This window comes from Chanos chanos, chromosome 9, assembly GCF_902362185.1.
Source record: "Chanos chanos chromosome 9, fChaCha1.1, whole genome shotgun sequence".
NCBI classification, from domain to species: Eukaryota; Metazoa; Chordata; class Actinopteri; order Gonorynchiformes; family Chanidae; genus Chanos; species Chanos chanos.
The window spans coordinates 20,241,984-20,251,983 of NC_044503.1; the positions used below are offsets into that span (position 1 = coordinate 20,241,984).

Genomic DNA, 10,000 nt, shown 5'->3' on the forward strand with positions numbered 1-10,000 from the left:
CACTCAGCCGTTCCTCTCCCTCGGGGCTCCTATGACAAAAAAGGGAGCACTGAATAGCCTGGGGTGTGATGCTGCATTTTAGGAGGGTGACAAGTCAGACTTGGTCATTAACAGCCCCTGTGCTCCATTATAAGTCATCTCTCATAACTGTGTGTTGTACAAGGTGAGGATGAGAGAGGAGAGGGTTAGCGTTGGCTTATTTTAGCTGGTCATTAGTCTTTGTCGTCTTATTTCAGAATAGACTTTCAGAGAGACAGAGAGAGAGAGAGAGAGAGAGAGAGAGAGAGAGAATGCCAATTTCATTAAGAATTTCTGAAGTCTTTTTTGTCAGAGGTCCTTTTTTTGTGTGTGTATTTCCAACTGTTGCATCATTTTTTTTATCTGCCTGGGGCATGTATCTCTGCTCCTAGCTCTGTCCACAAAGGTAACAAATCTCACAATCAAACTCTCAAGAACATTTGGCCGTTTCCTCCAATACCATCATCCTGTCATCCCAGGAGATGACGTCTTCTCCTTCTCTATCCATAAATCACCCACCAACGTCATATCACATTCCACATCTGTGCTGCTCATGTGGAAAGATTTTAAGTGAAAGAGAAAAGTGAAAAGTGTCCTTATCTTAACTCAAAAGCTCTGCTGCTAGATCTTTCACTTTCTTTGATGGAACAAAAAAAATCTTAGACGAAAAGGAAACCCTTGGTTAAAACAAGAGTGGACAGCCGGTTCCTGTGTATTTGACTTTAGCTGGAACTTTGAGATTGTTTACATCTCCAATCTTATCAAAACAACAAAAAGACCTGCAATTAACAAACCTTTGTCTTCAAGCTGCCTTCAACTGCAAGTGCTAATTACTAAAGACTGAGTACTAAATGTCAGCGACCCTGCGATTTTCTTCTTAACCATCTCAGTTTTGATCAGGATGTTTGCTATGGTAACACTTCTTCTCATTCACTTATTAACTGCACACAGAGAATGAGGAAGGGAGAGAAGGCACTCCGTCAGGACTAACCAGACACCCGTGGGTTTACTGGGTGTGAAAGCAGATTGGGGCTGGGCCTGGAGGGGGGGGGGGGCAGTTTTAAATGTGGATTAGTATGGTAGCGTAATCTTCAGCACTGCCTGCCAGAACCAGCCCAGCTGTAGCCTGGCATGGCGCACTCTGGGTGCCCTGGCATTGCTCCAGCTCTCACGCTTGGTACACACTGCTATTGTGGAGAAGACCCATACTGGGAGGACTGGGAGGATGGAGGGAAAGGTGTGGGGGAAAGAGTTTCAGCGAAAGCTTGCTGCAGCCGGTGGTCAGTGTGTCTTACTGCTGTGTTTGTGTTTGAGCACATGTCAGGGAAAGTGGTTGAGTCATCTCAGGTTGATGTGAACTGTAGGTGTGAGAGCTACAGTTTTAGATTAAGACATCTCCCTTTAGCAAACTAAAAAAAAAAAAAAGAAAAAAAACAGAAAATAAACCTTAAAAAAGCCTGGGCTGACTCCATAATTCTCTAAGGTCTTTTAAAAGTAACCATTAAAACTGAACTGTTAGTCAAGGCAGGGGTATGGTCCTTCCAAGTTTACCATTTCATTAAGTCGACTTTGTAAGACAGCTCTGTTTTGCTGTAAATTGCCAGCACTTTTGTAGCGTGGGCAGTGTCCAGGGTTATTACCCAAACAAATCTCCGCGCTGCCTCTATACACAGCATCCCGCTGTTTAGCCGGCATATTTCAGCTATCGCCGCCTGACCTTTACTTCTGCTCTCCAACTGTTCCTCAGGTTTTATCAGAGCAGTCCTACTGCACAGAGTGCATGGGACCCAGACTGGAGCTGTCCCCGACCCAGGGAAAGCTCTGGACTGTCCCTTTTCATTACCGTCCAACACGTCGGATTCCAGTCTGCCTGAAAATTTGTCTGCCAGTCTGCCAGTCTGCCTTTTGCTTGGCTCTTTCAAATTGGAGATAAAAAAAAAATTAAAAAAAAAAAAAAAATAAGCTCTCGAGAGAATCTCCTACTGTGCTAAAGCGGCTAAGATAGCATGTAGCCATTCAAAGCCTCATTAAAAGAAAAAAAGGTACCAACTGGTTTTTAACAACGAAGGAACAAAATACACCTCTGAGAGCACTAATAGTAAATACTCTCGCTCTCGTTCGATGCACTCTTTCCTTCTGCTGAGCCAGAAATGCTGCTTTGTTACAAATGCACTTCTGGCATCTTCCACAGGGAAGGTGTTGGAACCATGGTCAATAGCTTTCAGACTCGGCTTGGAACAACCTCTCTTTCTGTCTTTTTGAGAAACATATCATTCTCAGATGGTTTACGGGAAGCTTTTTAACCATCCACTTAAAATCTAGCAGTCTGCATTACTGTGCAGCCTACACTTGTTGTGACTGAGTCCAACAGCGAACACTGTACGATTACAAACAGAAGAGTGAGCAAATGGGATGAAATGAAGAGAGAGGGAGAGAGAGAGAGAGAGAGAGAGAGAGGGAGAGAGAGAGCGAAAGACATCAGTTGAGCCTCAGCCAATTACAGATAAGCCACCTCATCGGGCCAAGGTTGCGACACTTTTTATTGGGAGACATACTGCGTGGACCCTGAACAAGAAAAGAGTGAGTGTACGAGTGAACGGACAGCGGTGAGACGTCACACAGCTAACAAAAGTGAAGGGCTTCAGAAGGGGAAGAAGAAATGGTCGTTTTAGGGTTTAAAATGGGACTGGCCAAACCACAAGACTGGGATGAAGACAGTGACAGAGAGATTAACAACATTAACCTTTCCAATAATAACTACTGTGCGGCTTTCTATACTGCTTCATATAAAGAAATGGGGGGGGGGGGGGGGTTTGTCTGTACAATATCACAGCATAGACAGATACTGTAATTTTTTTATTGTATGTCAGTCATGGTCAGCATAGAATGGACCTATATGACATGTTATGATTTGTGTTTATTTTATGCTCATATACATAGTAAATTATGAAGTGTTTTGCCTAAGATGTGTTGCTGAATGCATTGCTGGATTAGCTATGATTTCTACAGCACAACCAGGCCACTGTTTCTCATATCCATCTCATTTCACACTAACAAAACCAACGTGGAGCTGTCACGGTTTCCAGGCATGAGTGGATAATGAATGTTTGTTATTTTCCAATAATAATGACTGCTGTGACGCTCATTACGCCTTTTTAACGGCCCAATTAATTTAGCTCGAAAATGTCAAAGGCTCCACTTTCACCCGCTCCCTCACTCTCGGGAGTAAACTACTCATTCTCTCTCTCTCACACACACACACACATGCACACACACACACACACGCACACACACAGAATGTGTTTACCCACGTCAGTGTATGTATCCACCCTGTGTTAAGCCACAATGTTTATTTAATTATTTTTGTTTGATTTGTTCTTGCATTTCACTGAATGAAAACGATTGTCACGGAATTTGATTATTCATTGTGAAGTGTGTCTCATTAGAAGGGATACGGTAATTGTCAAAAGTGACTTAGCCCTGACAATCCTCTAATAAACAGTGTGAGGGTCAATGCTGATTCTTTACAAATGCCCCAGAATGATTGTCTCTGTGTGGGCAAACATTTAAGCCTCTGCCAACATCCCTGCCGCGAGAATCCGAGAATCTCATCCATATTCAGTAAAGGTTTTACCAACCTCCTGTTGTGAGGTACATAACAATGAATCAAAAGAGGTCTGCTCGATTTTTGATTAATGTGTTAGAAACAAAGTCTAGCGACAAGTCCCATCAGTTCTTGGGCTGGGGCTTTTATTTGTTTGTGTCTTATCTCCTAAAACAGCTTAAAGTGTCTGACGTGTTGTGATGTTATGGCAAACAGGTTGAGAAGTCACATCCATTAGCTTTGACACACGCTCTAAAGACAGATGGGCGAACCCTCTGATCAGTCATGTTTCTGAGAGTGAGAGTGAAAGAAATACCTCGTAGGGCACAGGCAACTTTAAACAAGTGCTCTCTGTCTCTCTCTCTCTCTCTCTCTCTCTCTCTCTCTCTCTCTCTCTTGTCTTGTCACCTGTTCAGTCTGCCATGTCCACTCATCACACTCTGGCTGCCCAAAGAATGACCCGACTGAGAGAAATGATGCCCAACTACTCTTCAGTGATTCCTCTGTTTAATCTTGCATTGAATTTAATCACAGAATAGCCTACTTCAAATGAACTTCACCACTAGGTTTCTTTAGACTGCTGTATTTTGTCTTTGATCTTACAGATTTAACATGGGCCAGGATGGAGCTGGTTGATCAGGGCCCTTAAATAAACATGGCATGATATTGTTCTTTTATCTCTCGCGAACTGTATGAGCAAAAATTCACCGGATAACTCAACAGTCGTTTATCTTCTCATTGTTCCGTGCGGTTTGCAACAATGGAATTGCGTGGATTATATGGCTGAGTGCAGCTACATCGTCGACTCTCTCTTTCTTTCGACGTTCTGCAAATTCTTCTCACACAAACGTATGCAAAAAAAAAAAAAAACTTCAGCAGCCCGAGGCCCGACCACAATCACTCATACTGTTATACTACCCGCAATTGTCTTGCCATTGAAAACTCCCATACAAGACACTCTGTTACCCATAGGCGACTGCCGCGCAGTTTGCATAATCACAAGAATGCCACGTTCAGCCAATCACTTCAGGCCAAATGCAAATTTGTGCACAATCGTAGCGTTTACTGATCCGAATAATAGCTTTCTTTTTTCCACAAGTAAACCCAGATTTATCAAAAGGGGGAACGTATCTTGTTAATGCGTTGACAGAAAAACAGCCGCTTTTTGTGTTTACTTCTCCAGTCCATATATATAGCTTATATATACTAGGCATATATTTGGCTCTGACTCGTGGCTGGAGAGTCCTGCTATTAAAAACCGTGTCAGGAGTTCAAAGCCAGGGTCAAATGTCCACAGGGTTTATTGTCATGGCAGTATGACACCAGTGTTTCATGGTCGGTTACGAATGTCACAGTGGATTAAAGGCGTGAGCAGTCCAGTTCAGTGTATCGAACAGCGACTTGTTCTTTGTACGGAGCGATGTTCGATACTAAATTCTATATAAAGTCGACTGTCTCATGGTTTGTTTGTTTGTTTGTTTGTTTGTTTTAAGTATATTGAATATTGAAGTTAACACAACAAACCACAGTAGTTACTCCGATGAGGGACAAGACAGATTTGCAAGATAAATTTACTGCGTCGGGTATGTTTCTTTGTATCATTTCTAGGACAAATTTGGATATGGGACAAAATTCGTTTGAATTTGTCTGCATAATAAAATTGGTAGGAATAATCTTTAGCAAGTAAAATGTTTTAAAAATTTGACACAAAGGGGAAAAAACGAAAATAGGTCACGAAAGCAGCGTTAAAAACAAATTCATTGACATTGTAGATAAAAACCAAGTTTTGCCGTGAAAAAAGAAACAAAGTGCATTTTAAATTAGGAGAGTTAAATAAGCACATTCTAATTCCGTTCGCACAAACCGCTATAATTAGAAAGAATTTCTGCTCTGTAATCCTAATCCCCGGGAACTGCTGATAAGGACCCATTTCGCTGCGTGGTCCTCCCGGTTCATAAATAATGCATGATTATTTGCGAATACAAATTGAAATCAGGCTTTGCTGTCATAACAACAAGTAGCCAACCCCCCTCCCAACAGACACACACACACACACACACACACATATCCGTGCGCGCGCCGAGCACCGCTGTATTTTCCTTAGCCCACGACGTTTCTGCAGTGGGGATCAAAACCCTATTCATAAAATGGCTCGTCCCCAAACGCACCTCACTCCTACGGCACCCCATCCCACCCCACCCCATCCTTACAGATCCCCTTGAATGTCACCAGCGGTGCGGCAGGCTGTCGCTGTCTCCGCCGCGGGAGCAACTCCACGGGGGAGGTATTAGCGCCCAAAGAGTCCGGCCACGGAAACACGCACACGGGCCAGATGTTCACTGTAATGACTGATGTGAGAGATTTCCATTTGAATAGAATTGGATGAGGAGGGAGCAGTCATTAAGGCCGGCTAAAGAAAAAAAATGACCTCTCCCATTCACCGTTGATTTTGTCATGCTAATATCCTACCCAAGAGGGAAAAAGGCATATGCGGACATCGGTATCAAATCCTTGTCTATGCTGTATGGCATTGTACATTGACATTGTTCATAAAACTCGCGCATTGTTACTCTGTTGGTCAGCGGAAAACGTCCAGATAGATATTGTACTATTACCAGGCTATTGCTGGAGACATGCGAGACCGCTCTCGTTTCTTGATGGAATGTGCTTTGATTTATCTGTATCTGATTTAATGAGGGGTTAAGAGTCCTTCTTTGAATGCAAGACCTTGTTATGGTCTGTTCCACGGCTGTTGTTGGCGTATTCCTGCGTAATATTCTCAGCAGAATGTGCAGAAGTCTTAAAGATGACAGACACCGATAAACTGTAAGAGTCTAACGTGTAAATGATCAGCGTTCTGCTGTTTTAATTTTTTCCCTCTCTTTTTTTCGATATCAGATTGCATATATTGGGTGGGTGCAGAATGTAACGCTACCAGTAATTGGCAGTTTAGTGTATAGCCCCGGGTGGAAACGCTGGGGCCTACAGTTTAAAGGAAATCGTTCTGGCTTAATTAGTGCAATACACCACTGATAAAGCAACATCGCGGCTAATGACATATTGATGCTGTTTGTACTACACGCACCCTGGTAGTGAGGATTACGGGACAGTTAAGGTGGACAATGTTTTTGCTTACAGCTTTAGCCAAAGCTTTAGCGAGCTTTTAGATTATCCCGCGGTCTATATCTAGGCCTTACCTAGGAGGTTCTCTTTTCTCTTTCTCCGTTTTTTTTTTAATCTGCGTAGGCTACTTCACGCTTTGTAATTAATGTTTCTAGGCTGTGTCTGTCTCTTAAGAACGGGGCAAGAGCAGAGAACCCGAAGCGTCGCTACGCTGTTATCTTATTAAACATTGTCCGAGAATACCATTTTAGCGAACAACTGGTTAAACTATGCACTGAGACGGCACAGTGCAAGAACTCGGTTTAACGGTTTAATTTTTTCGTCTCCGTTTGATTTTGACGTATCAGTTCGAAAGAACTGCGTGCACATCTCTAAACCCGAACGTGCTTTTGTTTAAAAAAAAAAAAAAGCCAGGTGTATAGGAGAGAGAAAGAGACAGAGTGAAAGAACTGCAGGGAGCGTTCACCCATCACCTCTGTCTTTCACTCTGCTGCCATGGTGACAGAGGTTAGATGGAGTGATGGAGCAGACTGTCACACTGTTCCACAGGTGATCAGTTTAGGCCGGTTTAGACCGTGCATGCCAGCTCACAGGCCATGTCCACACTTCACAAGACGGCTCTCCCGCTCTCTCTCTCTCACTCTCTCTCTCTCTCTCTCTCTCCATCCACACACATACACAATTTTGCTGTCTGTCATCCTCCCTCACCTGCTTGCACTCTACCTCTTTCTGTTTATCTGTCTGTTTCTGTCAAGAGTCATGTTCTTTTTTAAAGACAGAAGTTAAAAACTTCACTCTGTCCCACTTAACTGTCCATCACCTTTTCTTTTCTTTTCTTTTCTTTTCTTTTCTTTTTTTTTGTTTCCTTTAAATCTCTCTGGGACAATAAAGCTACACATAAGCCAACTAAATTAATTTCCCAACCATCTCTTTCGTTTTGTAATCATTTTTAAAAAAGATTCAGCTCTATGCTTAGACTTAATTCTATAAATGTCTTAGTCACCTATAAATCTGAAACTTTTATTTAAATGTAACTTTTAGATGAAGAAATCAGTCTAGAGATAAATTTATGTTTAGACAATCTGGAGTTTAACTTGAAATTTAGTTTTGTTGACAAACTTTGTTCCAAAAACCAACCCCCACCCACCCACCCACGCACCCACCCACACTCCCTTAAATACACTTTGTGAAATGCAGCAGAGCGGATGAGACCAGTGATGGATAACCCCACAGCACAGGTGTATTGGACAGGGCAGTGGCTATTACTATAGTCCTGTAGCACAGCACTCACACCAAATGCAAGTATGAAGCCCATTTTAACAAATTCATGTATAGAGATGGAAGACAGTTTTTTTTTAATCTTATGTATTTGGAAATCTCCACAGCATATGCACACATATGTTGTTGCTATCTCTGGTTTGAGTTATTTCAAACATGCCATAAGGAAAAGAAACATGTGTTTACATACTGAAGCCTGTAATATGTATTTAACAATTACAGTAATCTCTCTCATACATTCAGCTGAAGAGCAGGCTATGATTGCATGATTGTGTCTTATTGACAGTCATATTTTGTCTGTCTCACATCTTTCTGGACACCACCATATAGAGAGTTTTCCATTTGAACGCTCCATTGCACTGCCTGATGTACTGTTATTTCCCTGTGACGCATTAGAAGGCCTTTGGACCAAGCCTGGAGACCTTTGCATTTCTAATGCTCTGTCCACAGCAGTGAGGTGGAGTTCTGAGATTTGACATTTGGATGAACAGACCTGGAAATGTGAACTTGTAATTGACATAACGGAGAGAAATTGAAACAGTTTAGTGTCATTGCCTCCTCTGACGGAGAGGGTCCCATAAATCTTTGCCTATTGGTTATTGTTGTGTCATATTAAAACCATGCATTGATGTGAGGAGTGCTCTTTTGTGGGTTAATCTTCCTTTGAATTAGTTAAGCTGTTTACATTTAAAAGCTTCACAACAGTATGGTTTATCATAGCTATAATCCCAGCATTTACTTCACTTAAAATAATTTTCTAATTGTTCGGTGAGGTTTCTCAGAAGTCAGGGCTCTTTGCGTCCTGTAAAAAAAAAATCATGCTTTCCTGTCTTTATGTGTAATTTATTGTGGTAGCTCAGGTCTTTTGCTGAGTCATGTCCTCATACTTTAGTATCAGTGCAATTCTGAAGTTGAAATAACGGCCAGACTTTTTTAGGCACTTCTCTACTTGTATCCTTGCATTTGAATCAACTTTTTAACGCAAGCTCAATAAACCTTAATTGACTTGAGTCTATTTTTTTTTTTTTTAATTTCAAATTAAAATTTTATTGAAACGTTTTTCTTATACTGTGATCACTGAGTAGGCAGTCCTTTATAAGTGCCATATTTCTGTTCAAATAACCCAACTTGAGCTTTCTCTTTTTAAGAGAACATATCTGCGCCGGTTGAATGAACTCAGAAAAGCAATGCACTGAGAGGCTTTAGACCTTTAAGTTATATTAGCCTTTTTTTTTTTTTGCAGATGGATTATTTGATTCTTAGGATCATTCACTCGACGTCTGGCATTTTAAATGACTGTATAACATTCATTTGAGGAGCATATTCTAAACATCTATGGGGTTTGCGACGCAGCATGAAACATTTTTATTTTAATTTATTTATACTTTTTTTTCGCTGGTTTCTCAAACTTCTCTCTCTCTCTCTCTCTCTCTCTCTCTCTCTCTCTCTCTCTCTCTGTCTGTCTCTACTCACAGTTCCTCCTCAGTTCCTGAACTATCCATCCAATATGTATGCATATGAGAGCACAGACATTGAACTGGAGTGTGCGGTGACAGGGAATCCTCAGCCCTCTGTCCACTGGGTGAAGAATGGAGAAGTCGTCATACCCAGCGATTACTTCCAGATCGTGGTAAGACCCGTGGCAAAGTTCTTAACCTTGGAGCAGTCTATGAAGGTCATGATAACTGTTGATTAGGGGTGTAACAGTGTGATCCTCTGATGGGGACAGAATCGTCTAATGATAAATAAAACCCAAGTGAGTCCTCACGTCCATATTTATGACGGATTCATCAGTGTAGTCACCTTGAGCTGATGTTCCTCACGGGTCTGTCGTCATGACATTTTCCCTCGTTCGGCCCTTTCAGATTGTCTCCCTGTCTCGTCGTCTGCCATCGTTTTCCCGCCCAGTTTTTCAGAACAGCCTTCCTGCCTTTTAATGAAGTCCACAGCACATCACATGATTTTTCATGTGTGCAT

General features: G+C 41.9%; 1 protein-coding gene across 1 annotated transcript in view; it reads left to right on the forward strand.

Moving 5' to 3' along the window:
- dcc (DCC netrin 1 receptor) overlaps nucleotides 1-10,000 on the forward strand; it is a 263,672-nt gene that overhangs the window by 161,550 nt on the left and 92,122 nt on the right. Inside the window, exon 9 of the mRNA XM_030785285.1 lies at nucleotides 9,499-9,653. Within this exon, the coding sequence (XP_030641145.1) occupies nucleotides 9,499-9,653 (155 nt within the window). The remainder of the gene's footprint in view (nucleotides 1-9,498; nucleotides 9,654-10,000) is intronic.